Raw genomic sequence first — 27,465 nt, 5'->3', positions numbered from 1 at the left:
CCCCCCCAAGTCCCCTCCAAAGTTCCTCATCCATCAAACACGCGCGTCTGATCGCCCGTACCTCAATCCCGTGTTCCCTCCGCACCTCGTCCGCCCTTCCACCATGGTTTCGCGCAAGCGTGCCAGGGAGGAAACGGAGGAGCACTCGGTCTCCGCTGTGGATTCCGGCGTTTCTCACGAACATGGGGGACTCCTGCATCGGCTGCGCAACATGTGGGAGTTTGCCAATCTCGTCGAGTACATCTTCTTGTTCGGCAAGTCCATGAAGATAGACGATGATTTCGACATCGAGGTACGGCCTTTTTTTTTTTTTTTTTTTTTCCGTTCCCCTTTGGCTTCTAGCCTTCAAAGTCGCGTTTTGTTTCCATTTTATCTTTCATTTCCGCTGGCGTTTTTCCTTTTCTTTTTCTCTTCCTGAGACCCTCTACTTTTCCTTTCTCTCGCGATAACGCTTTATAATGAGGTTGGTTCTAATATTGTTTTATGATATCTGGATAGGATTTGGAGACCGAGTGCCTGAAACCTGGACACTCGGAGAAGTTGCTCGAAATCGGCTTGTCGCTACTCAAGTTTGTCTCCTCGCACCGCGGATTAAAGTACGTTCATTCCATGTCCACTTTCGTTCCTTTCATCCTTGCCTAACCGCTGTCCTTGCACTGCCCTTACAGTCGAGAAAATTTCGAAGAATACACCCGCCGCCAGTATAACGCAAAGGCACCCGGACGAAACCCATTCGGCGATGAAGAACAGCCGAAGAAGTTCCACGAGTTCGATATGTTCGAAAAGATACGCATCCTGCAGCAGCTGGCTACCTGGACGCTATGGAACCCGGAGAAATTCCGCGAAAGGATGCCGGAACAAAAGGAAACGGAGCAGACTCAATGGGTGAGGCCCCACCTTTTTTTTTTGGCTACCTTCTATATGAATATCTTCACTAATTTTCTATCGCTTGGCAGCGCATTGAAGAATTGGGCTATGATCGCGATGAGCGACTCTACTACCTTCTCGATGATAACAGACTGTATCGCCGTACTGAGCCTCCTATTCCGCCACCCAGACCTGCCAAGCCCAAAGCAAACTCCAAAAAGGGGAGGGCAGCTGCGCGAGCTGCGAAACGCAGGAAGCTCGCTGAAGATGAAGTGAAGCGCGAGGAGGATGGTCAAGCGAACGGCGACGCCACCGAAGATCCATCCAAAGGCTACAAGTGGGAGTGCATTGCTATCACGCTTGCTGAATACAACGCATTTATCGAAAAGCTTCGAAAGTCCAAGGATCCAAACGAGCAAATTCTTCGTGATCGTATTGTGAACGACGTCATCCCAGTAATAGAGAAGGCTGAAGAGGCGCAGCAGAAGAAGATTCAGCGCAGGGAGAAAGAACTAATAAATCTTCAAAAACTCGCGACGGCGAAGAGATCTAGTAGAATTGCAAACAAGCAGGAAAAGGAACGCCAAGAGCTTCTTGCTGCCGAGGAGGCAAAGAAACACGAGGCTGAGCGTATCGCTGAGAAGAAGCAACAAGAGTTGAGGGAGCAAATTGAGAAAGAGCGTATCTATCGTCTCATGACGCGAGAGCAACGACTCAAGGATCGCGAGGAGAAGAGGAGATTGCACGAAGAGCATCTTGCTAAAATGGAAGAGCAAGCGAAGAAGTTAGAGAGTGGAGAGGCTAGGCTTTCAGAACGACAGCTTAAGGCCATGATGGAGAAAGGCAAACAAGATCTCGAGGCTCTGCAGGGTGAAGAGTCATGGTTTTTTGACTGCTCTGTCTGTGGAGTGCATGGAGAGAACTTGGATGATGGCACTCATAGCGTCGCCTGTGAAAAGTGCAACGTGTGGCAGCATAGCCAGTGTCTCCGCATCCCGAAGGAAGAGGCAGAGAAAGATGACTTCCATTTCATCTGCGCGGATTGTCAACAACGTATTGAAGACGCTAAACGGCCGAAACTCCCGCCCTTGAAGTTCCGCATTCTGGCATCCGCGTCGCCACCATCCGCTGAGGCTACCAAGGCCAACGATGAAAAACGGAATCGCCAGCCTGATGAGTCTCCCGTCAAGAAGCCCAAGAAACCGCGTCCCACTCCCTCCGCTCAGGCCCCTGCGTCGCAGCCTCCAGGTGCTCCCGAAATGCATCCCGGTGTAAATGGTCTCGCAATCTCGCAGCCCCAGGGAACATATTTCTCTCCCGCTCAGATGATCCCGAACGGGATTCCAGGAGCACATCCTTCACCACGCCCAGTGCAAAATGGGACAATTTATCAGCCTATCCAACCGCAACGCCTCCCTCCCATTACAGCTCAACCCAGCCATCCAGGGTTCCCAGCTCACCAAGTTTCTGCTGGGCAACAACCCGAACCACAGCTCAAATTTATCCAACATTACGCCACCCCATCTCAACCCCACTCAACAACTACCTCTTTCAACTCTCAGCGTCCCTCTTCCTCCTACTCAGCCCATAGCAATTACCGCTCCCCCATCCAGAATCGCCCATCTATGTCTCCAACGCAAGGGAATCGTGATGTTGGGCCGTTGGCCGGTTTTCCTCCGTCAGCAACCCCGGACGGCGCCATTCCCAGCACCCCTTTTAACCATAACCAAGCGCATCATGTTGCTAGCTCCCCATACGTTAACCAAACCCCTTCTGCTTCTTTCTCTGCTACGCCTCGTGCTTCCTTTGCTCACACACCTCCCCCTAATTATTCTCAGCCCGTCGCCATGTCAGGTCTCAGCCCAACGAAGCAGTCACCTCCTCGCGCGCCCCTGGCCTTCTCCCCCAACATAGGACATACAGCTATTCTCCCTCCCGTGCAGAAATTACACCCCAGCCCTAAGCTGATGGGTCGATCATCTCCAGATGCTCCCATTCCAGCCCCGGTTAAGAGCATGACTCCTGAACAGGAGGATCGAAGGCGGAGGGAAATGGAATTTTCGGCTCAAAACTTGGCACGTTCGTCAGGTCCGAGTGATAGCCCGCTCCCACGGCCTCCTATTTTACATCCCACGCAGCCATTACCACATCAAGCGGGCGCTGCTATTGATAGATCGTTTAGTGGAGGCAGTAGCAAATAAGTGCCCAGCTTTTCCTTGCTCATAGCGGCTGGGAAAGCTTTGAGCTATTGGACGAGGCTCGTTTGGTCCCTGGAAGTATGTATATCTCCTTTCACGAACGACAGTTTTCCTTTATTTTTCTATCTTTCTTCGTGAACATCCGTCACGATGCTCATTTCTTTAATACGTCACATCTTCTAATACATACACTATGCATTTCTACCAAAAGCATGTACGTCTTTACACAATATCTTCTTCACTTCGTCATGTGGTTGGCTTTCTCATTTTTGTATTCGGCGTCTTGCATTGGGATGGAGAATTGAACAGGATAGACCTACTTTTTCTGTTTGGTGTTGTTTTGCTTCCTTTTTGTTTCTCTCTGATTGTGGTCTATAAGAGTCTTTGAAGGACAAACAATTCCCTATACTGGCCTTGAAGAGTTAAACTGTACAGTAATGGTTACGGTCACAGCTACGATGCATTTGGCCTTTTGGCGATGTATAATATCTACAAACGAATGAATGTAGATACTTTGCTGTCCTTGCTTCGAGCCAAAGGAAGGCCCCCTTCCTTTTTGACCTATTGCGTCTGGATGCCTCGCGTCTATCACGCCCAAAGACATCGTGCTGCTCCGAATACGCCCTGGATGTCAACCCAGGCCGCTACCTTAGCCATCAGGGGAAGCTGCCAATCCACACGCACCAGGTACGTATGAAATTATGGAGGTAGCTAAATAGCGCCAATCTAGCGCTTCGACAAGAACCGATCTTACAGCTCCGACGCTAGAAAAGAATGCCGAGTCACATAACGTGAGTGCAGTGCATTTATCTCCGCTTGTTGATTTGATGATAATGCATATGGAGTGGTTCCCCGAATAAAAGGGGGGAATAGAGGGAGGGAGAGACCAAAACGGGCCAGAGACACAACTCACTCGCCGACTCTTGCATGCCGAGACGGTTCCAACCCGCGAAGGCTTCGCTGGTCAGCCCGAGCGGCTCGAATTCCGCCACGGCTTGGGTGAAAGTGGGAAAAGAAATACTCCAAAAATATCACTTTTCCAAGGGCACGGCCTCCCGGGACGATGGAAAATTCCCCTCGTTCACGGCTGTCGGTAGCTACTTAGGGGTTATCCCGCTGGTTCAAGAGAACGCCCCGGGAGAGGGTGTGTACAGCGCCCTAAAAGAAAAAAAATAAAATAAAATAAATGACGAATTATGCTTCTTCCCGATGTAAACCAGGTATGTTCTGGAGTACATGTTTAGACACGTTGACACCTCGCATAGGCCTCTGGGGTAACTCAAGACGTCATCGCGGGCATGCCAATCGTGACAGCTACACATATGCGAGGTACCCAACAGACGACAGGGAGGGCTTATTGGATGTATCTTGTCACTCGAAGGGAGCAAAACGCCTCGGCTAGAAGCTTGCTCACTATAATAGGCTAGGCTTAAGATATATAACTCATGCTCGAGCTTGTGATATATCGGATGTGTTACTCGGCTGCCTCGGAATCGCTTCCCCTGTGGCAGGAAGCAACGCACTCCTCCAGCTCGCCGGGATCTTTTTGTACGCCGTTCCAGAGCGCTCGTGTAACTCGCTACAAGCTCCCCGGTCTTCTCAAGCTTCCAAACGATGATAAGGTAAGCCCGTGGAGACGAAGCAATCCCACAAAACTTTCTGCAGCGAGGCTTCTTCGTGACACTCTGAACCACTTCCTCGAAGACACCCCCACAAGTCTGTCTCCTAAATTGCATGGCCTTTGCTACTACTGGGAGTGTGATCTGGGAGATCCAACGCTGTAGAAGCTTCCACGGGCAGAAAAATGCCAGGTTGTGTGCTTTTGTTTTGTCGTCTCCCTGAAATGGCCTTCTGTGATACCGACATTCGCAAGTCGGTCGCGAGTCGGCGGGAGAAGGTGTCATGAGATGCTCGTGACTATAAAAAAATGGAGGATCTGGCACTGCCAGCGGAGATTCCACGCGACACGCACGCCGACTACCATTCCCCGGAGACAGGACGTCTGCCCTACAAGGGAGGACTGCCATACAGCCCATTGTGCTTCGCCGGGGAAGCCCTCCACTGACACGTGTCATGAGGCAGCTTCGCGGATGAACCCCAGGAGAAAAACTTGCAGCGAACCTTTTGGGACCATTTCCCACCGGAAAAAAAAAAAAAAAAAAAAAAAAAAAAAAAAAAAAAGGCTGCTTCAAACGACACTCTGCGAATATATCCCCCTTGGAATACGTTTCGAGAGAGACACCGCCGTGTGAGCGGGATGCGGGTTTTGATGTCAACCAACAGGTCCTGAACAAAATCACGTACTCCGTAGTGAAGGGTTAGAATACGGAAACAGCTCCATCACACAGGTAGCGGGGAGTTGGAGGGCTTTGCCCTGCCATCTAACCAGCGGTGCTGAGCTTGTATGTAATTCTTCACAAGCTTCGAATCTGGGAAGCTCCATGGTGATACGACGATTTGCCAATAGGGCCATGCCCCCTCAAAAACGGTGCATATCGTCACACCATGGTCGTACAAGAGATCCCCCAACACTAGAAAAAGGAAAAGAAAAAAAAGGAAAGAAATTTTGATCCCGTTTAACAATTGAATTATCTAGAGTTACTTTTTTTTTAAAAAAAAAACAAAAGGGGATGACGGCACCTTGCCAATCTCCCACGGGCTAAATACCTGCCCGGCCGTTATGGCGGCCACAGATCTGGAATCTCTCTCCCCCGGCTTTTGCCATTTTCAGTGTCGCACATTGTGAAACAGCTGATCAAGAGAAAAGGAAAATGATATCAGCGCACGTTGGGTACGCCCTCTCAGGGATTGGAGAAGTTTGCCGGGCCGCTTCAGCGGGATGCTCAAATTCAACGACTCATTGACAGGTGCGACCACTGGGCAAGACTTCCACCCTGTTTAGAATACCTGCACAGGCATTGCTCAACCCCGTTCATCCTGGAGGGATATGGTTGATATCCCTTGTGCAGGGAGAGCAAGAATTCGAACTTGTTCGCGCCTTGCCTGCCGGGAGCATACAGTCTGTGAAACTCGTCCTGATTGCCCCATCGCCGCTTTCCTGGCTGTGCAGGCTTTGAACCAATGAAAAAAGGGAAGAAAAGAGAAAAAGATCGTTCGGCCGCGGCAGACCGCCTATCACCACCAAGGTCAACATGTATACACGTGGGATGGAGGGAGACACCGATATCAAATGTACTGGTCATTCCTGCGATTCCATGACTCAGGAGGTAACACTCCCTTCGGGCGAACCGAGGCAGGAATCACGCCCAAACGCAGCCCCCTTTTTGCACGGACTATCAGGAGAGACAGCTTTCGCGACCAGACAAACAATTGAATCACCACATCAAGGCTTCCCATGTCGTAGAAAGATACCTTGTCTGTTGTTTGTTTCTCTGGTATTTTGACCAACTTCCATAGTCTCAAAACAAGACAGATAAGTTAGAAGCAACATCCATGTACTCCATATAGAGTAATAATAGCATCTTTGCAATTGAATCTGCAAAATGGCCAATAACCTAACCCAACAAGCACATCTCCTACTTGGAGATGAAGAGGAAGAAGCAGGAGGAAATAAGAGTTATTTTCTGTTCAAATCCACAACTTTGCTTCTCCTTTTCCAGCATAGCCAACATACCCATTCGTCATCTCTGTTTCATCTACAGAGTACACATCAAACCCTTTCGCTTTTTCTTTCAAAAATGAGCCAACTGCATATTAGAGTGTTCCGTTGGTTGGGATCTGTATCTACAGCTTACCAAGCTACTGCATATCGAAGGACTCGGGGTTCAACCACGACGGTCATCTCGTCTGCGGCCGGGTAGTCGGGTAGTTAGGCCTATGAGGTCGAGACACATGTGAGAATGTGGCATTATAACAATTATTTTTTTTTTCCCCCCTTGAGCGGACCGCGGTCGACCGCGCGGTCACCACCACCACCACCACCACCGTCATCGTCATCGTCGTCATCGTCATCATCGCATATGGGCGTGGAGAGTCAAAGTCTTTTTCTTCGCCCACGCCTCCAGGGGTAAAACTTCCAAGACAGAAATGGATTCTTTCATCTGCTCGACAAACTTCAACCTCAACGCCATACTCCCAAGATATCCCAACGGTACTCCGGTGACCCAGGGCAGCGACGAGGAAAGTTTTGCCGATTCCCCTCTATTTTCCTTTTTCTACCTCTTTTTCTTTTTCTCTTTTTTTTGTCTAAACAAGTTGTTGTGGGCACGGGACCCTCCCGGTTTGCGGCGACGCATCTGTTGCCTGAGTTCCTAGAGTTCCTGGGGCGAAAAAGAGATCTTCTTTTTCGACGGAAATGAGCCCTCCGCTGGCGAATGGTAAACAAGCTAAAGTTCTTCAGGAGTCATGATCTAAAACAAAAGCAAAAACTGTTGTTCTTGGTTGCATGCTTTTTTAACCCCCCTCCAAAGCTGGACGGCTGGGAGCAAAAGTGTGGTTCGCCAATTAAAAAAGTGAAAAAATAGTACTGCAGAAGGGGGAGCCAAAAAAAAAAAGGCGCACGGGCTCAGTTCCTGCAAAGGGTGAAAGAAAAATAATTAATCTGATAGGCGGGAAAGTCTGCAAGTCAAAGGCAAACAAAATGATAGCTCTGATTTTCTTTTTTGTTTCTGAGTTTGGGAGGACGGGAAGTAGGCGGGTCGATGGCTCAAGGGCAGACCTGGTTGCCGGGACCAGGCGAGGCAAATCAGAGGAAATCTCACACAAAAGAATAATCAATGCGAGCTCGAGATGGCGTTTGCCGCGGATGCAGTGCGGAGTACGGAGGGCTCCGTGAAGTCGAAGGAATGGTGTGAAAATACATATCTGTATCCACAAACATTAGTTGGGCGATCAGCCGGTTTCTGAGGAAAAGCTGAGACCGCATATCTCCATCCTATCGTCGACGGCGATACGAGCTCACGAGCCCCCAAAATTCTAATTTACCCGCGGTAGAAGCTCCAAGAAAACTAGCACAGGAATAGCAACGATAGCAAACGGGCGTTGGAAAAAGATGCTCAAACAGATTATTTTTAGCGTTGTCGCGGATGAAACTTCGTTGGGATCCGGAGCAAGCTTAACTTAAAACTCTCACTAAAACGATCGACGCCAGGGACTCTCAAGCTTGGCATCGACATCGGCCGTGAACCCACAAAACAATGGTACTCCATGCGGAGTACTCCACGGAGGAAACTGAAAGGGCCAGCTTTCGGAGGCTTGTCTGGGATAAACGCGCAACGAATAGAAATGAACTAGATCCGCCAATCCCTGCTGATATACCGAGTCTTCCCCTCTCGTCCTCATCCGGCCAGAAAAGGGCAACGCCGGACCCGGTAACCTAGATAGACTGATAGTTACGCCATTATGGACTTAAGAGAAGCTCTGAGTAAATTATCCTGGCAACACGTCCTGGAATAAAAGGAAGGTGACACAGAAATGGTTTAATGAGCTACCGCGGTGGCCCAACCCCCCACAACGGCCGGAAGATCATCGCGGGCTGAGAAACATTCATGGGGGAAAAGGAAAAGGTGTGCAAGGTTCTTGAGACACACGATCTCTTTTTGTCAGTGCGAGATGTCACTCTTTAGGCACACGTGAACACGCCTTTCTGGATCAGAAATTGGCGGATATCAAGCGAAAGGAGGAGGCACAGTAGCTTCAAGTCTGCGGAGTGGAAAGAGGATACGCACATTGGTGTTTCAGAGTCAAACCGCAGTTTTGTCTCTCTCCCTCTCTCTCTCTCTATATCTATCTCTGTCTGTGTGCCAATTTTACAACCGACAAGAGTCCAATTGCTGTGGGAGAGCTGTGGTTGGTTCGAGGAGCTTTGGAGCTGTATAAAAATAATTTTTGAGTTGTTGTTGCGCAGACCCCAGTACAAATGATCCACAAGAGTCAAAGCAGGATGGCATCATCAGTAGAAAACGAGCCGTTATCTGCTTCCCTTCACTCAGCGGGGTTCGATAGAAAAGACTAGCACGAGGATTGGACGACCTGTCTGGCTGGCCGTGCTCATCGAGTAAGATAAGCATGACACTCTAACGGATGCGCTTGAAGTGCACTAAGCTAGGACGGTAAGAGGATTCTCGAGAATAATGACAAGCTTGGAGATACTGGGGTGGCGAAGATGGACGGCCTACATGTTCATCGAGCGCGCAGTCCTGTTTGGCGCGTTGCAGGTATGGGCTGCAGCGCGTTGCCATGGGGCGAACCGGTTGAAGCCAGCACCGATCCGGAGGCCGTTGGTCGAACCGTCAATCCACTGAGCCGCATGGGGAAGATCCATGGAATAGGTTTAGAACAGGCGCTGCAGTGTATGTTTTTCTTTTCTTTTCTTTTCTTTTCTTTCTTTCTTATTTTTATTTTTATTTTTTATATTTTTATTTTCTTTTATTTTTATTTTATATATATATATTGTTTCTTTTTTGGGCTGGAGGAAGATATCACGCTAGAGTCCCTTACCTTAACTTTTTACTCTGATCTTCTCTTGATCTTCGCTCTCTTTTGTCTTCCGGTGTGTGACGTACATGCAGACCTTTCTTCTAGAAGACGAGACGCTGATCAAGAATGGGGCATTCACCTTGAAAGAGCGGGAATCACGTCATCAATACGGCGTCCTCAGACCAATGAGGCTCTCAGAAAAGTGTCCTGCTGCCCCTTTCTGTGGTTAGGCAATTGCTGAACACGATACATCCTGCGAACGCTTGCATGCATACTTAGACTAGCCGGAGCCATAGGGGATATGGGATAAGAATAGTAAAAGTCAGTGTGAGGGAAACGGGGGTTCTTTGGCCCTGCAGGGCCAAGCCGGAACTTTTTCGCACTAGGCAACGGATCGCTGCACATTAGTTTCTGCCGTCCGTTGGCCGCGGCAGAGCAGGCATCCCGGGGGAAGAAGAGGCGGAAGTATGGATGCGGTTCATGAAGTACTCCGTAATGGGATGGGGGGAGGAAGCGGAATACGTGATTGATGATGATGGCTGGGAAAAGGCGGCTAGCTTCCGAATATGGCTTCGGCAACGCGCTATGCGGACGGGAGGGAGAGCGATGGTGCCGGTGACAGTGGCTGCGGCGGAATGGAAGGACCGGGCGTCACCCGGTACGAGCGAGACGAGAAGCTGACCAGAAGCCGGCCGGGAGTGCTTTGTACGTTGTACTGAACATATACATTACTTACATACAGACGTAGAAGGTACATACCAACGATGCATTACCTGACGGAGGTGCAGTACTTAGACGCGACGCCTCAGCTACAGCCAGCAGGGGACAAAAAGAAGCAGTTCTGCGCCACAGACGTGTTTTTTAAGTGACAGAGCGGGGGCGCGCGCGTATGTGTGTGTGTGTGTGTGTGTGTGTGTGTGGATGTGTGGATGTGGGGATGTGCGTGTGCGTTGGAGTGGCGCCAGCGGGCAGGCAGAGAGCCGGCGCGGCAGTTATGAGCACGGCGAGCACGCACTGAGGATCTATCTTTAGGGGGGAACACCCAGAGAGGATGCAAGACAATGCTCAGACGATGCATGTCGAGCTGGGCCGGCCGCAGGTCTCCAGGACACCCGGCCGATTCCGCGCCCCGGCGATCGATATATTCGAACCAGGAGAGGCAGGTGCGCTATTTTCAGAATGACCCGCGAGCCATATAAAACTATCAATTATTAGGTAGGTACGGAGCATGCACGGGTGGTGCATTATAGGTATTCAGACGGCAGGAACGAGCGCTATCTGGTGCTCACATGGGGAAGAGCGAGAGAACAGAGGCGGGAAGGAGAGAGAAATAGGCAAGTGGGCAAGGCTTTAGGTTGCCAATTCGGGAATGGAGAGGGGGGTGTGTTTGCCTTGAAACGCCGTCAGACAGGGCAGGATCCTCTCCACAGCGGCCGTGGGTTGTTGTGGTTGTGGTTGTTGTGGTAGTTGCGGTGGTGGCGGTGTGGTTGTGGTGACGACTGGAGTGCGATGTTTCGCAAATGCCTCAGGATGACGTGCCGGGCGCGCACGGACCATTTGGGCTGGACGGATCGGGCGTAGCGCCAGATCCACGCGGGAAAAAAAAAAAAAAAAGAAAAAGAAAGCGAGCGATCGAGAGACCTCGATGGGTGCTTGCAGGCCCCGGAACTGAAGAGGCCCACACCCAACAGTCTTAGCCAACCAGGAGAGGATAGCGCGCGAATACCCCATACAGAGAGGAACCGACAGAGAGACAGACAGACATACAGGCGAAACGACGCATGGAGCTCCCTACATACATACATCGGAGGGTCGGAAATTGGACGAAGGGTGGCCATTGGGCAATTCCACAAAGAGCGCCCAGGCGGCCCCCCGACCAATCAGAGCAGGCCCGAGGGAGCGGATAGGTTCAATCTGGCTAAAAAAAAAAAAAATATCTCGCAAACTTCCGGTCTAGCCTGGCTTGGTAATAATACCTTCCCCCCTTCCACGCTGCTTTCCCCAAACCTGTTTTTCCCAGTCCACTAAGTCAATAATTCACCGAGTTGATCCTATTTTACATATTTTTTTTTTCTTGCCTTGAGGAAGGCCACAGACCCGGGTCGCTGGGAATGGCAAGCGATGACAGATACTGTACGTGCGGGAAAGCCAGAATCTGTTGCTCCCCGCCTGCTCTTCGACCGTGGTTCCTTCCCCTATCCCTCTGTTTCGAGCAGTATCACCTGACGGGCAGCTGCTGCGGGTGATCGGGGCCTTCCCCCTCCTGCTGGGTGCTAGTGCTGCTCTTTCTGATTCCTGCTGCTCCTGCGCTTGCTTGTCCCGTTCCTTCCTCATCATCAACTACTCACTCTGCTGGCTCCTCTTTCCTCTTCCCCTCACTTTCTGTCCCTCGTCTCTTCGACTGTCTCTCTCTCTCTCTCTCTGTCTGTGTGTGTCTGTGTGTGTGCGTTTCCTTCTAACCTTTTCCCTTTTCGTCTCTCTCTCTCTCCCCCCCCGCGATGCCCCGCCCGTCGACGAATCAACCCGCCTCCCCGCCCGTTGGTTCCCGTGTTGCCGCAAAGTTCACTTTCATCCTTTCCATGGACCCATGTATGTATAATCTCTTGCTCAAGTGGCCAACCCAGCCAGCCATCATCGCTCTCAATCCACCGTCCGTTGCGATCAACCCGCCTTCACCTGCCACAAAAGCGTTGTCCCAATTTTGTTCTTTTCCCTCACTCACCATCCACCTCCCCTGTGTAAGCCTGGTCAGTGCGTGCCCCGTCGTCGCGCTGCAGAATCAGCACTCCCTGCTCCCACAGTCTGTCAGGCTTTGCTAATGCAGGTAAATGGCTTGCCGGGAAGGACAGTTCAGACCCGACGGGCCGGGAGCCAGTCATAACCACAAACCACTATCCACTCGCCCTCGGTGAAGATGACATATACAGTATCTCCCATCTCCAGCAATCCACAGGATGTACCCCGGACATACACACAATTTATAACAACACGTCTGTTGGTCTGCCTTAATTTTTTTTTTTTTTTTTTGCCATTGGGGTTCAATCAAACTCTATCACTAAGCTAACTGTCTAACCGTTCTCGACCTAGTCAGTTAGGCTGGACGGGCAAATCCCCGCCTTCCAGCTTGCTCTGTCGCAGGCCCGACGGATGCCACCCGAGCTGCCAACAACGGACGGAAGCGACACATTCTCTCTATTTCTTGACGGCTGCTTGACATGTATTGTCGCTGTTCAGGTCCTAGCCGTAGTAACAGGACACACACAGACGCCGTCTTGGCCAGCTCACAAAATGTCAAGTGGTTAATGCAAAGTTCCAGTTTAGTTTGCGCTCGATCGAATCAGCGTGTCGATCACTGTCAGATGGCGCACCGACAGGGATGATCCTGGCACCAGACCAGGGAAATCCGCGATCTGAGATTGACCTCTACTCTCGGGATGGGGTTGAGGTGTTGACCAACCAAGCCGCCTCTTCTTCTCAGCGGTTTTCAAACGTCTTTGTAAATCTGTCCCTGCCAAAGCCAAAAAAAAAAAAAAAAGATCGAAGATCCAAAATTATTAATAACAGCGGCCCCCAAAAATGGCCCGTTTTGGTCTTTTTTTCGCCTTTGCAGAGAAGATCTGACATATTCGACTGTCTCTGTCGGTAACTTCCTGTCGACCGTGGACAGTCTCTTGACTAGCTCGCCAACTCAATCTGGGGACTTGCCAACTCTATCTTCGCGCTACTCTGCTGGCGACCCGATCGCTCTCCAATGAATATGAGCGGTAATAAAGCAGACGAGCGCGAAGGGGGGAAAGATCGCAACTATGTCCAAACTAGCACGTTGACGGCTCCAACTTTGATCCCCGGCACTAGACAGCTTCCTCGTAGTGTGTAGCCCGGACACTGGACATGTCTGCTTCGAGCAGAATGGCATGGAAGCGGGAGCAAAGAGGCAAATCATCCCAACAGCGACACCTTAAGTCCACACACACACCCACACACACACACATATCTATAAAGAAAAGAAAAAAATCCTCTTTTCCCTCTTCCCCCAACCTGCATTATATTATTGCAGCAAGTTAAACAAGCTGTTTCTTCTTCTGCTGCTGCTGCCGTCGCTGCTGGTCCTCACCACTGTGCCGCAGCAACCACTGCATCGATCAAACACAACAAACGTCAATGACTGCATGCTCTTCTCGTGCTTCTTCTCCTGTCTCCTGCTGTTGCTCTCTCCCCAATTGCACCTCCCCGGCTGCCGCACCGCATTGCTCCCTCCTCCTTGCATGAACACAGACCGCCCAGCCCAAACTTTGATCTCTCTCGTCCTGCATCCATACATGTCTCTTCTCCTTCCACTCCGCCCAACGACCCAAACTTCCAGAAATCCGTTGGAGCTAGCCAGAGGGTGGGCCCGGTAAGACAGACTAATGTAAGTCCCAGCAGAACCCGTCGATCCATCCTCTACTCGGTGGATTGGCCTTCTTCAATTTCAGCATCTTCTCCCTCTCTTGAGCGCGTTGTTTGGGTGTGTATGTGTGTGTGTGTGTGCGTGTGTGTGTGTGTGTGTCTGTGCCAGCCGCTCTCTCTCACCTGGCTATCAACACGCACCACTCACTCCAGGCCAACCAAACCCCCGGCATTGGCGTTAATATTTCGTTTCTTTTCCCTCCTTGCTTGTATTACCCTCGATCTCTGGTACTTCATTTTTTTTTTTTTTAAAAATATTTTCTTATTTTGCTTTTAAGACCTACTTCGGTCTCTGGCTGTGGCCCATCTCGCCGTACCCTCGATCTGTTGATCTGGGAGTATTAATTAGCTACCAATATCCCACATATCATACATATATATTGTCGGTCTTACGCATATACAGCCTGCTCTCCCCTTCTCCTCTCTCATTATTTTCACTCCATTCCGACTTTGGTCGCTGGCTCTCCATTCTGATCCTGTAGTCATTCCCCCTTCTCGCTTGCTCCTGTCCAGCACTTCCGCAAACCATCAAGAAAAGACAAAAAAGGCGAAAAGGACCGCTAATCAGAGAAGAAAGACTTTCAAAAACAAACAGTTCGAGACAAAGCACTCTCCTGAAGAGACATTCAAAGCAACAAGCTGCTTCCGTTAAAGTTGGGTGAGTACAAAGATGTTCCATCTCATATCCATACAAAGAACATCTCCCCGTCCACGTTCCTGAACTTTCCTACCCCCTCTCCCCACAACAATCCACGAGCACAAGTACAAGCATCCAGGAGTTACTGGAGAAAGACAACAAGCAAGCTAGGACCTCTAGCCACCTGCTGCTGCTTCCCCCACATGGGAGTTGGGGGTAATTTGCAGGAGAATGGCTTCCAATAGACAAGGAAGCAGAGTACCTTCAAATATTTTTCCCTTGCATCCATTGATCATGGACGTTGATTTGCTAATTGTCTTAGCACCAGCTTCCCAAAAGCATAGAAAGAGAGAGAGAGAGGACAAATTGCCTGTTCCTCTTCTGGGAGAAGACTAAAATAGACACATGCTCGGGCGGTCGCATCCTGCATGTCTCTGATCCAGTCCCTGTTCCGCGTCTATTAGGGGAAGCATAGGGTAAAACTGCGAATAGAAAACAGCTTTCCCAGATTCCTTCTCGCTAGTTGGGTTTAGCTCCTCTCACATACCCGGATGATCGAGACGGTGCCTCCCGAAAGCAGCCCGTTACTCAGCCAAGCTCCTGTTTCAACCTCTCTTATTTTTGTCTTTGGAGATATCGCTCCCGGGCAAAAGTCCGCTTCTTCGCTCTCCTCCCACTGCTGTCTTCAGCTTTCCCCTGGAGACGTTGGCAGCAGCCCCTGTTTTGTCTAAAATAAAAGAAGACGCATCTGACAAGTCAGGGTCAACCAGATCACTCCTGACGGTCCATAAGGATAATAGATACTCTTATCGCGCGGCAGAAACTCAAACCAAGGACCCCTTTTTGGTTTGTCCTTCGTCAACCGGATCCGTGGGCAAAGAAATCCCACGTTGCTTCAACATATAAAAGAAACAAAATAAAAAAAGCCGATTCACCACAATCCTCTTGAAGATAAAGCGACGCAAGGCCCAGACACTCATACACCCTCAGGCACAACAAGGCGAGTATAAGGCATATTCCGCCACGTGGAAGTGATTCGAAACAAGGCAAGGGCCAAGAGGGCATCTGCCGACAACTTCTTCAAAAAGGTATCTTTAGTGCAGCATCTGTGCATTCAGGTTCTTCTTCTTTCACAGTCGTTTGATTCAATGGATTGACCGTTTTTTTCTATTTCCTTCAGAAAACGACTCCGCCATTGACACTTCAACCTGCGCCATCCACTCGCCACTATCTCCATCGCCTTCAACGAAAAACCTGCCGCCCGGACCAGGCTGCTTTTCCAACCTCAAGCACGTGCTGGCACCATTGTCTTCTTTTTTCCGTTGACAGTCACGTCTGGGGCTCTGCAACGGGATTCCCCCCCAACTTCAGGCGACCTATTCTGACCATTCACCTGCCGCAGTAAATTCGCTTCTGTGAATCGTAGTGCGCTTCGCTTTCATTCAAAAGGAAGCTTAAGACCCCCTCGTTCTCGAAGGAAAAAGGAAAAGAAAATAAAAGAAGATATACTATCAACAACTTCCAGCTTTGAACGGGAAGCAGAGGCACAGAGAAAAAAAAAAAAAGATAAGAACTCGACCAAATCCTTCATTGACCCTCGAAGGACTTAATCCACGAAAGAGCACGCTTGTCTGGCTCTTTGACGATAATGAACCATCAGCATCCTCCTTCACCTCCACCATCTGCAGACGGTGAAATCAAGAACCCTTTTCACGACTTGTCCCAGAATAATACACTACAGTCTCCGTTCCTTCGGAACCATCACCCTTTCACAACCATGTACGCAAGACAGGATTACCCGTTTGCAAAAATTGATGTGGATAATAGGGATGTCACTGAAGTGATGGTAAGTGGCAGTTATCGGGTCTTGACATATGCACGTAAAGCCATGGGATGTCGTTCGTTTGGCTAACGAAACAAAAAAGGCCGGATACCCACAGACCGGCGCCTTTAATAGTGTACCCGGGGCAGAGTTCCCACAAATAACTTCGGTGCCTCAATTGGTATGTTGACAAGCTGTTGCTCAATGCGGAAGAAAAGAGGGATTGACTTACGAATTATCAGACTTACGTCCGCGCCATGCAGCTCACGGGTAACCAGCACCACCAGCATCACGCCGTAGATATGGGACGAACCGGAAGCGGAGGGTCCAGTTCCTCCAGAGGCTCAACAGGAATGCACAAGTTCCAAGAGGCCGATAAGAGCAGAGTTCAGAGGATGACGAGAGTCAGAAAACGCACAAGAACCGCCAGATCAGACAAGCGTAACCTAATCATCACTGCGCCGCTGAGCGTGCTGACCAAGGACATGGTACACATTCCGATCCGCGACATGAAAGCCTGGGTGAATAGATCCGCTGAAGTGCGTCGGAAAGAAGTTGCCGCAAAGAACGGAAAGATCGCGAGGCCGATGAATTCGTTCATGTTGTACCGCTCCGCGTATGCTGAACGAACAAAGGAATGGTGTGCGCAAAACAACCATCAGGTGGTATCGCGTGCATCTGGCCAGAGCTGGCCGCTTGAGCCGAAGGAGATTAGAGACCTATACGAGGGATACGCTACGATTGAGCGGGATAACCACCAAAAGGCTCATCCAGACTATAAGTTTGCGCCAAACAAGACACAGAATACCCCAAAGAAGAAACAAACGGCGACGAAGGATGACGAGAACAGTGACCTCGATGACGCCGGGTTCGACATTCCTGCCTGCTCACGCCCAGTGGGTACCTGGCCGAGTCGCTCCGATGCCGACGAGGGATTTGGCAGTCGTACCTCCACTCCGTTTGACAAGGATAGCAGCTATGAAAGTCGCACTTCAACCCCGTTCGATCACCCCAACGGTGATATGTATATGCATCATTCTGATATCAATCGGTCATCGTGGGAGATGGTCAACCCAGGAAGGCCCCTTCCCGGTGTTCTATCACCGCCAGAGCAGAGCCACTACTACCAGCCCTCAATCCACCAGAGCGTGCTAGGTCCCGGCATTGAGGATGTGACGTACAAGAAGATGGGTGTCCCTGGCGTATCCTATGAGCCGCAGGGAACATTAAACGGCCTCCCTGGAAACCCGCATCCTGACCTCCTTCCAACACAACCCAGTCGAACCGTTGAAGACTCCACCCAGGTCGACCCCCAACTCCTTGAATTTAGTCACCACCAGCAGCAATCCGTCACCGAAGCAGGTAGCTATCCTGGCCACCTAAATCTCTGGCAGGTGCCCCCGACAACCCAGCACTATGTTCCAACCAGCATCCCGGCGCAGCAGGCAGAGGAATATTTGTCCGCACATGCGCAGCAGACCGGGTTCCATCATGGTGCGCCCTTGATGGAGAGTCGCGATGTGTGGGGTGAGGGACACAACGGCGAGGCTGTCAAGCAGGAGTTTGGGCAGGAGTTCGACCAGTGGCTCACCGGGCATCACACGTACTGATCCGCTTTGAATTTGATGTGATTTTCTCTTTCTTCCATTGTGTTTCCATTTTTCCATTTTGTGTTCTTCACTCCACGCAACTTGCGGATAAAGGGATATGGGAACGGGGAAAGGAATGGGAGTTGCTGGTCATGGGAAATGTCTCTTTTTTCTTTTTTTGTCTTCTTGGGTTAGCAAATTTTGTTTTGGGAGCGCGAATATCTCTTTTCTTTTTTCTTTTTTCTTTTTTCTTTTTTTCTCTTTTTCCCCTTTACATCATTGGTAGGCATGAGTTTTTCTCTGTCTCATTTTTGATCTTTGTCCTTTGTGACCTCCCTTTTTACGCGCCAGGGCTTGGGGCAAGATGCGATGTGATGGAACATGGGATATCACGGCGTGTGTATGTAGTCCTTTTCTTGAGAGCTGCCTGGCGTTTTTGGCCCCTTGTTTTCTAAGACGGGTTGGATATGATCATATCATTTTTCTGTCTTCTTTCCTTCAGGTTTTCTGATCACAAATTTGGATAACTCGGATCAGGGACTTTCAATCATTTTTTTTCTTTTTTCTTTTTCATTTTTTTTCTAATCGGCCAGTGCATCCGGAGGCGGCTGTCTGAACACCTTTTTTTTCTTTTGGTCTGGAGGGTTTTGGATCTGGGCGGCTTCGGATTTGGTATTTTTGACGAGCCATGGTGATAGATATGACGTTTATAAGTTTGAGAAAAAAAAACGAAAAAAGAAAAATATTTTTTTTCGAAGTTTGATGTTGATTGCTTGTTCGGAATGCTTCGGCCGCGACATGGTTGAGGAGTGTTTCATCCTATCCTGGCCTACATACTACTTTACCAACGCGTCGCGACACAGCAAATAAAGATATTATTTCAATCTTGAACTGATGAAAGCTCTCCACGCCGCAATGATGATGATTATCTTATGACAGATATATATATATAGAGCTTCCATTCATGATTAATTTTTATCTTGTAATTGCCTGTTAATCCTAAAATTGAGCTGATCTCTCCCAATTACCCAACCAAGAACATAACCTCCCTCGCCATCATGTACGGCGACCTGGGAAACAAACTGGTATCTTCCCACCAACCCCCAAAACGCCAGCATAGTCAAACACCTCCTAGCTAACTCTCCCTCCCTCACCTTTTTTTCCTCCTCCACAGGTCCAACACGCCAAACGCATCCAATCCCTTCCGCACGTCCCCCCTCACCACACAGACCTCGTGAGCAGCCTCATCGGCGAAGTCCACGAGCTCAACGCGAACGTCACCCACCTACTCTCCCCTTACGGCGACCAGGACGGCAACACGCCAGCCTTCAACCCGTCCGCCGATCCGGCCACGGCGTGCGCTCTGCTCGTCAACCACCTGTGCATGCGCCGCAACAAGCGGTGTCTGTTGGCGTATCACCGCGTGCGGGTGGAGAAGGTTGAGGAACTGTGTTGGAAAGGGTGGGATGTGGTGGATTATCGGCAGGAGAGGCGGCAGCAGGAACAGCAACGAGGGGAACAAGGTGGTGGTGGTGGTGGGAGTGGGAACGTGTTGAGTCCCGAGGAGGAGGAGTACCTGAGGCTGTATGGGGAGATGCTGCTGAGTTATAAAGGCCAGTGGACGGATGTGGATCTTACGGGAAGTTTGGAGCCGCCGCGGGATCTGTTCATTGATGTGAGGGTGCTCAAAGATGTGGGGGAGGTGCAGACGGAGTATGGGTATGTTGTTCGTCGTCTTGCTCTTCTGTTTTTCTGCTGGGTTGGGGGGCTAGGTAAGGGCGTGGAGTGTTATTTTATTGCTGACCTACGTGCAGGTCGATTAATTTGACGAAGAACAGTCAGTTTTATGTTCGGCTGGGGGACGTTGAGAAGCTCATTGCCCAGGGATATCTTCAGCGCTTGAGCTGAGTGGACTACAGAGTGGAATGGGGAAACAGAATTATCGAACTTTTGCGATTTGAGGAGGCTGGGTCGCTGGGATACGGGGACTATGCGACCTACAGTATGATCGTGAATCGCTTTTTTGTCGTGGAAGGCTATGCCTCGACTGGAAGAGGTATGCTTAGAGGGTAATCCCATCAATGTTAACTTTAGAGACGAAAACGCTTCGTCTCATGCCTAAGGTCTGACGGGTAACGAGACACCGTACAGAGTGTATTGGATGATGGATCGTGTGCGAGAGACAATGGGGAATAATTATGCTGTACGCATGGGCTTCGACAAAGCGGAGGACGTCCTGGAATGGAAGAAGTTGTAAATATAGTCTCAGGGCCGCTTGGAAATACTCCGTACTCCGTAGTTAGTATCAGAACAAATAAGTTTTATCGCTAATCCCTGTCCTCAGTTATGTCACCGTGCATGCGACAAGGCCCCGTCAGCCTAGCCCGTGCCTTTTGGCTATCATCGCGAACGAAAGAATTTTTTTTTTTTTTGGGGTCCTTCTCAAGCTCCTTTCGTGGATGTCTCAGTTCTTTGAGGCAACGTTTCTCGGGTGCGAGGAGCGGCTAAAGCAGGCTTCATCGCCAGCACGACGGATAGCAGTGGACTGCCCAGCGCTATCCGGTCATTCTCAGCGACGATGTCGCCACCCGCGATGGTCATGGCGGTCCAATTTGGCGACAAGGACGGGCCCAGAATGGAGAGTCGACTGACCAAGAGATACGAGATGGAGTGTTTGATTCCTGCGCCTTTTGAGTTTCTGCGCTGAGCTGGAATGGTGTCGCCTCAACGTCATACCGAACTGTCTCGACCTCACGCGGCGTGCGATGACAGCCGGCCCTTTCTTTTTAATTTTTTTTTCTATCTTCGCTTTCTTTCGTCGAGTCTTTTCTTTTAACCTCCTTCTCGGCGTGCCCAAAACAAGTATTTTTTTCCAAGGTTAGCGATATCGGCTAGGTTTATCGCGTTGACTATCTTTATCTTGCTGTCACTTCCCCCCGCGCTGGGTCCGAGGGCGGTTCGCGACCCCAGGATCCAAAACCCCCATCCAGGAACAAGCTGGACGTGTGGAACTGCCAGAATTTCCTCGAATAATGCCGATAAGCTGCTGATCAAACATGGAGGGAGGGAGATCACCTGGACCCGGGTCCGGTGGCAGAGAAGAGTCCAGCCAAGCGCTCCCGAATCGGAGGAGAGCTTATAGCACTAGGGATACCCGAGACGACCGGCTGTGGTCAAGCGAAGCGCCTGCGCGAACCAGCTCGGATGCTGCTGGGACTGAGAGTCTGAGAAGCTGGAGTCGCCGGCCCTCGGTGAGCGAGAGGACGCCTGCGAGGTCTTTTTTCCACAGGGCTTTTCATGGACCGTTGGGTAAGTCATGCATCGGTGCTGGTAGTGTGCTTTGTCTGTAAGATCGAATTGGGGTTGAACGACAGAGCTAACGCAATAGCTACCTACGTGGGTCGTGGCGCGCAGAGGACGGCCAATACTCTTTTCAGGGTGTGCGAGAACAAACGACTGAGTTAGAATCGCGAGCTATATCCGATGCGGAATCGATCCGTAGTGTAACAACTACATTCTCGGGGAATGGCGACAGTGTGCCGTTGTCGCTGGATCAGAGGATCTTGGAGCCCTTCAGGTCCAGAGATCGAGCAGAGAGCCATATTTCCCAGCCCGAGGTGATTGTTGAAGAGGAGTCCGGTTCCGATACCCCAAGGGCGGGATCTGCTCATTCTGGAGGATCTGCCTTGACCGCTTTGCTGCGCCCTCCCCAGCAGGAGCAGCAGAGAGTAGATTCTGATATACAAGACGATATCCTTGGTGAGGACGGGCACGACGTTCCGGAGGAAACACCTTTGGTACGACAAGAGTCTAGGGCAAGAAGTCCTCGCCAGTATGGTACCTTGGGGGACGCGGAAAACCCTCTGCTTCTCCTTCCAACCTCCACGCCCCCATGGGATGCAAAATCTTCTCCACCGACAAAGAAGATACAGTGGAGGAATTTCTGTGATCCAAGGAGGTGGGACAGGCGGACAATACTCCAAAAGGGCGTTATATACCCGGCAAGCCTCCTACCAGCCGTGCTCTTAGGGCTTCTCCTGAATGTCCTAGACGCTCTGTCTTACGGAATGATCTTATTTCCTCTTGGAGAGCCATTGTTTGCGGACAGGGGTGCCGACGGCATATCGATGTTCTACATCAGCACTATTATTTCACAGCTAGTCTACTCTTGCGGTGGGTCTATCTTCAAAGGTGGCATTGGTTCCGAGATGATAGAAGTCGTGCCTTTCTTCCACAAGATGGCCCTTATGACCTTAGCCAGGGTGGGTGCGGATAACATGGATTCTGTCCTGGCAACAACAATCCTGGCATATGCACTCAGTTCTATCCTTACAGGGACCGTCTTCTTCATTATGGGTGCCACCGGGCTGGGATCCTTTATAGGATTTTTCCCTCGACATATTCTGATTGGGTGCATTGGTGGCGTTGGTTGGTTTCTTGTAGCAACCGGAGTTGAAGTGTCTGCCCGACTTTCCGGTAATTTCAAGTATGATCTGGATACGCTGGAGAGGCTCTTCCAGCTCGATACCATATTCCTCTGGACGACCCCTTTGCTTCTTGCGATTGGTCTGCTCGTTGTTAAACGATATATCAAGTCGAATTTTCTTGTGGGGGGATATTTCCTCTCCGTTGCATGCTTGTTCTATTTTTTCAAACTTGTGCTGGGTATTCCTTTGGACACATTGCGAGAAAAAGGATGGGTGTTTGAAGCTCCTGCGTCCGATAACCCTTGGTATCACTTTTATACTCTCTACAGTGAGTCTTATCCGGTGACCTCTTGTAGCATATCTATTCGATCCTTTGCAGCCCTGACGTTGCTTTAGACTTTTCTGCAGTCAATTGGCCTGCCCTGGCAGATACAATTCCAGCCATGTTCGCCTTGACTTTCTTCGGCATTCTTCATGTTCCAATCAATGTTCCCGCTCTGGGTATTTCTACTGGAGAAGACAATCTCAACGTTGACCGGGAGCTAATCGCCCATGGAATTTCCAATGCATTGTCTGGCTTTGCGGGAAGTATACAGGTAAATCTCTTTCTTTTCTTTTTTTTTTTTTTTTTTTTTGGCCTATTACGAGTAGGAGATTCTTTTACGCAATATACTGACAATTGGCTAGAACTACTTGGTGTACACAAACAGTCTTCTTTTCATTGCGAGCGGTGGGAATCACCGTTTGGCCGGTATCATGCTGGCCATAGCTACTTTTGGGATCCTACTAGCCGGACCTGGTCTTATTGGGTTCATACCCATCATGGTTGTCGGAGCCCTGATATACATGCTGGGGATAGAACTTATGGAAGAGGCTTTGGTAGATACTTGGGGCAGGCTTCATAGATTGGAATATATGACTGTAAGTTGTATACGCCATCACAACGTTATATTTCGAAGCTGATAGTCAACAATAGGTAATGATAATAGTCGTCACGATGGGCGCATGGGATTTCGTCACTGGAATTGTTGTTGGGATATTTCTTGCTTGTCTTAATTTCGTTGTCCAGGCTTCCCAGAAGTCTGCGATTACAGGAACTTACACGGGACAAGTCGCCGTGTCCACCGTGCGGCGGAATCCAACCCATGCTAAATTCCTCAAGGAAGCTGGGAGACAGACGTTTGTCATTAAATTGTCTGGGTTCCTTTTCTTCGGCACCATAGTGAGTGTTGAGAAACAGGTACGGTGGCTGATCGAGGGGGAGGTATTCAGCCATAGGCCAATTCGCTTCCTGGTACTCGACCTTTTGCACGTCAAAGGGTTGGACTTCTCCGCCGCTGAGGCTTTTACTAGACTGAATCGGATGCTGCAGACTCGACGAGTGCACATGATCATTTGCGGCGTCGATATTTCCGGCGAAGTAGGCAGAAGCTTACGAAACGTCGGCCTATTCGAGCAAGAGAACGAAGTCCCCGTTCTCGAAAATCTAAATTCCGCCCTTGAGTACTGTGAAAACGAGCTTTTACAAGCGCTGCATGATCGAAAGGATGCAATGTCAGGGATAGCAAGGACCGAGCCATCATCGCTCAAACGTACGTCAAAAAACTCCCCTTTCCACCCTACGTGGATATTGTGTTCCCCTGGATACAGGCTAAGGGCACCATAGCCATATTCAAGCCCCAAACATCCGACCTCCCCGTCAACTCTCCCCGTAATCTTTACCTACACCAACTCGCCGCCACCACTCTCCGCGAAGAAAGTGCCTCTACCGCCGCCACCGCCTCATCCTCCACCCCAACCGGCAAACCTACGAGCACCAAACCGCAACACCAACCCCCTCTCTCTCTCCTCATGCACACCTTCCAAGGTCTAACCACCCAACCCGAAGCCTTCTGGGCCCCCGCTGCGGCCTACTTCACGCGTGCCGAGTACCCCGCGTCCAGCATTCTCTACCGCATGGGCGAACAGGCGCAGCACTTCTTCCTCCTGGAGTCCGGGATGCTGCGGGCGGAGTACGACACGCCGCAGGGGAATTATTTCGAGCTGATCGCGGCGGGGCGGCCGTGCGGGGAGTTGCCGTTCTTCGGGGCGACAAGGAGAACAGCGACGGTCAGGGCGGAGACGCCGTGCGTGGTGTGGATGATGGGGGAGGAAGGGTGGAGGAGGTTGAGGGAGAGGGATGCCGATGTGGGGTTGGAGATGATGAGGGTTTGTTTGAAGTTGACGGCGGAGAGGATGCATACGATTACGTCGTAAGTGCTCTCTCTCCCCCTTTTCCCCCCTTCTTTGTTTTCGTGTTTGGGTTGGGACTGACTTTGAGGGTGTTTAGGTATGTTTTGACGGCTACTCGATGACGATTTCGGGTGGGTATTTTCTTTTTTGTCTCCTAATTTTGTTCATATAAAGTTGGACATTTTGGACATAGGTGGCTTTCCATTTTTTTTATACCAAATTTATGGATATGGGTACCATCCGGAGGGGGTTGGGGTATTTTCTACGGAGTACGTTGGACATAGACATGGGGATTTGCTAGACGGGAAAAGGGTAGTAGAATGTATATTTTTCCCATGGGGGACCCCAAAAAAAAAAAATAAAATAAAAAAAAAAAAGGAAGGATTGGAGTAAAGACAGTCCCAATAATATCTCTTATTCATATCTTGTCTTGTCCTGTATATACATACGCCTTGTGGTTAAACCTGGGAGATGCACGATATATTTATTTTCTAGAGCAAAGGCACGAGCGCACGCTAAATTCATCGAACCAGAAACCAGCACGGTCCAGCGATCCTATCTCCGTACCTCGTCTGAGTGGGCAGTGCAATTGCTACAATGAGGCAGCAAATAATATCACAACAAAAACAAATTTCTTTAGGTATGGCAAGCGTCGGTGTATGTATGTGCAGGCCTTTCAACGGTGACATCTGTCTCTCTCCCCCTCTCCGCATCATACCCGTGCATGCATGCCGAATGATCCCCCGGACAATGTGTAACCTCCTCGGCGGCGTGGGGGGGGGGGGGAATGACAGGAGACGTGCACACGCTATACCTCCGTCCTCCGACTCGCCGGCCGTGGCTGATCACTTAAAAATGTCTTGAAACAACCTTTATTGGGGGGGCCTTTTGTCAGTGCTGGAGAGTGGATTTTAAACCATATATACACGGGGGTAGGTCCAGTATCATGGTTTGCTCGCTGGAGAGTGTAGTGTCTGGCTTCTACCAGGAGAGATGGTAGAACGTTGTGTCACCTGTAAAGTAGGAGGGTGACAAGTCTAAAAAAAAAAAAAAGAAAGAAAGAAAGAGGACTCCTTTTACTCTTAACTTTGTCATTAGCCTGAGGATGACGAAGTGGGGAATAAAAGTGATATGAACATCCCGGCTCACTCGAAGAGTTAGCAAACGAACATACAAGGACAAATTTAACTCTTATAGAGGGCGCGGAATAGGCTCCATGCGTAGATACATTGTTACCACCGGGGTGCTCCGGAATAGCAATAAAGAAAGAAGGGGAGGGAGACAAGAGGCTGGAGATGCATGTTGACAACCACAACTGCAATAACGCCGAGAGCTTCTGTACGGCATGGGGCCCAGCTTTTAGCTGTACAAGGGGGGTAATATGGACTTGGTTGCTTTGGAACGCTTTTTGGAATCACGTCCCAACAGAGGTCGATGGGGAAAAATCATTCCCTCCGATCATGGCTTGCGGTCACAAGGAGATGGCACGACAGAGGTGACAAGTGCTTCCAATGGATGAGAAAAGGAAAGCAAAGACCAAAAAAAGGCGAATACGTCATATATCTACCCTGTACCACAAGAGAACAATAACCCACTGTTGGTAACAGGTGGGTGGCCTGATTGTTTCTTTTTTTTTTTTCTTTTTTTTCCCTCCTAGGACCTTGAAGGAAATACAGACAAGAAAAAAAATAATACTCCGTACAATAAAATGAAGTAAAATCACAAGTTTCATGTGTGGTACTCTGTATTGTTCCTGGCGCCATCTGGCTGTGGAGTTCCTTGGTAAGGGGTAAGAGAAATGACTCGGCTCATTAAACATGAGGTCGTTGGATAGGGTTGATTCCGGGCCAGGATGTCGGAGTCTCAAATCGAAATTGCGAATTTATTGGTAGTGCGGCACAGGTCCTCGGCACAGTTACAATCATTAGGTAGGAGAATCCCCATGCTTTTCGCCACCCCTTTTTTTTGGTGGTATCGAAGGCTGGGAAGGAAGAGAAAAGTTGAACAAGAAAAATAAAAAAAAAAAATAAAAAATTGGACAAGAACAGCCAAAGTATCCACACAAGCTTGCACATCAAACTTTCCGGAGGGAAAGGTGGATGAGTCATGAAGTAGGATGTACCCACAGTACCTGTGAGGAGGCGGAAGCTTTTCACGCTGAGAACCCCGTAGACACTTGATTCTGGACCTTTCTGCGGAGAAGAGGAGAAAAGATAGGCTTGGAGAGGGTATCATGCTGGCCCAGGCTCAGCTTCAATTGACGATCAAACATCCTACACTGAGTCCTCCGTACAGTGTTGATATGTTTGTGTGCGCACTCAAGTAGGCTGTCAGTGGGGACCGTTCTTGAAGTGCTGAATGTTCCCCCGGCCGGTCTAACTAAATATCTGCATTTTGCTATGGTGAAGCTCCCGGTGCTTTGTCGTCCTGTCGGGATCAAGCCCTGGGTCTTTCGTGGGTCCGATGGCGGTATTGGAACCCCACCGTTTGTGACAGGAGAGCGGGCGTGTGACGAAAGCTTCATTCCACCACATGGCTCCGGAGCAGGAGCCGGAACAAGACGACAACCAGGAATATCGTCGAGAAGAGAGAGAGGGGGATAGAGAAGAAAAAGAGGGGATAGGAGAATGAGCACAAAAGAGAGTGTGAGAGCAAGACAGATGCGGGCGTCTCGGGAGGGCGTGAAGTTTGGCTGTGTCGTTTTCTGCCGAAAAAGGGGGTTGAGAGTGAGTCGGATGATTCAGCGATGCCAAGCCTGTGTCGCCAAGCTTCTAGTCTGTCTTGGCGCATGTGGGGACACCTGCAC

General features: G+C 50.0%; 6 protein-coding genes across 6 annotated transcripts; all 6 read left to right on the top strand.

Annotated features, from left to right (window-relative positions):
- Positions 1 to 103: 103 nt before the first annotated feature.
- On the top strand, positions 104 to 3,240 carry D8B26_006714 (uncharacterized protein; the record flags this gene model as incomplete). The annotated part of the gene is made up of 4 exons (XM_003070157.2): positions 104 to 292; positions 499 to 596; positions 669 to 885; positions 957 to 3,240. 4 exons carry the CDS (start codon positions 104 to 106, stop codon positions 3,066 to 3,068), a joined length of 2,616 nt encoding a protein of 871 aa, XP_003070203.2. The 3' UTR covers positions 3,069 to 3,240.
- A 6,829-nt stretch (positions 3,241 to 10,069) lies between these two features.
- Positions 10,070 to 10,372, top strand: D8B26_006713 (uncharacterized protein; the record flags this gene model as incomplete). Its single annotated transcript, XM_066125271.1, has 2 exons — positions 10,070 to 10,161; positions 10,252 to 10,372. The coding sequence occupies 2 exons, from the start codon at positions 10,070 to 10,072 to the stop codon at positions 10,370 to 10,372; spliced, it is 213 nt and encodes a 70-aa protein (XP_065981353.1).
- Positions 10,373 to 12,001: 1,629 nt separating this feature from the next.
- On the top strand, positions 12,002 to 12,322 carry D8B26_006712 (uncharacterized protein; the record flags this gene model as incomplete). The annotated part of the gene is made up of 1 exon (XM_066125270.1): positions 12,002 to 12,322. The coding sequence occupies one exon, from the start codon at positions 12,002 to 12,004 to the stop codon at positions 12,320 to 12,322; it is 321 nt and encodes a 106-aa protein (XP_065981352.1).
- Positions 12,323 to 14,931: 2,609 nt separating this feature from the next.
- Positions 14,932 to 18,829, top strand: D8B26_006711 (uncharacterized protein). Its single transcript, XM_003070156.2, has 4 exons — positions 14,932 to 15,677; positions 15,770 to 16,435; positions 16,515 to 16,592; positions 16,654 to 18,829. The coding sequence occupies exons 2-4, from the start codon at positions 16,238 to 16,240 to the stop codon at positions 18,019 to 18,021; spliced, it is 1,644 nt and encodes a 547-aa protein (XP_003070202.1). The 5' UTR covers positions 14,932 to 15,677; positions 15,770 to 16,237; the 3' UTR covers positions 18,022 to 18,829.
- A 156-nt stretch (positions 18,830 to 18,985) lies between these two features.
- On the top strand, positions 18,986 to 20,342 carry PSF1 (DNA replication protein psf1). The gene is made up of 3 exons (XM_066125269.1): positions 18,986 to 19,085; positions 19,175 to 19,719; positions 19,815 to 20,342. Exons 1-3 carry the CDS (start codon positions 19,059 to 19,061, stop codon positions 19,906 to 19,908), a joined length of 666 nt encoding a protein of 221 aa, XP_065981351.1. The 5' UTR covers positions 18,986 to 19,058; the 3' UTR covers positions 19,909 to 20,342.
- A 623-nt stretch (positions 20,343 to 20,965) lies between these two features.
- Positions 20,966 to 25,010, top strand: D8B26_006709 (uncharacterized protein). Its single transcript, XM_003070154.2, has 7 exons — positions 20,966 to 21,309; positions 21,415 to 22,755; positions 22,824 to 23,023; positions 23,115 to 23,348; positions 23,404 to 24,019; positions 24,094 to 24,679; positions 24,757 to 25,010. The coding sequence occupies exons 1-7, from the start codon at positions 21,057 to 21,059 to the stop codon at positions 24,779 to 24,781; spliced, it is 3,255 nt and encodes a 1,084-aa protein (XP_003070200.1). The 5' UTR covers positions 20,966 to 21,056; the 3' UTR covers positions 24,782 to 25,010.
- The last annotated feature ends 2,455 nt before the right edge of the window (positions 25,011 to 27,465 follow it).

The sequence above is a fragment of the Coccidioides posadasii genome, chromosome 3 (assembly GCF_018416015.2).
Source record: "Coccidioides posadasii str. Silveira chromosome 3, complete sequence".
NCBI classification, from domain to species: Eukaryota; Fungi; Ascomycota; class Eurotiomycetes; order Onygenales; family Onygenaceae; genus Coccidioides; species Coccidioides posadasii.
The sequence above is the reverse complement of the archived record's forward strand: the minus strand, read 5'-3'. Positions and strand labels throughout refer to the sequence as shown.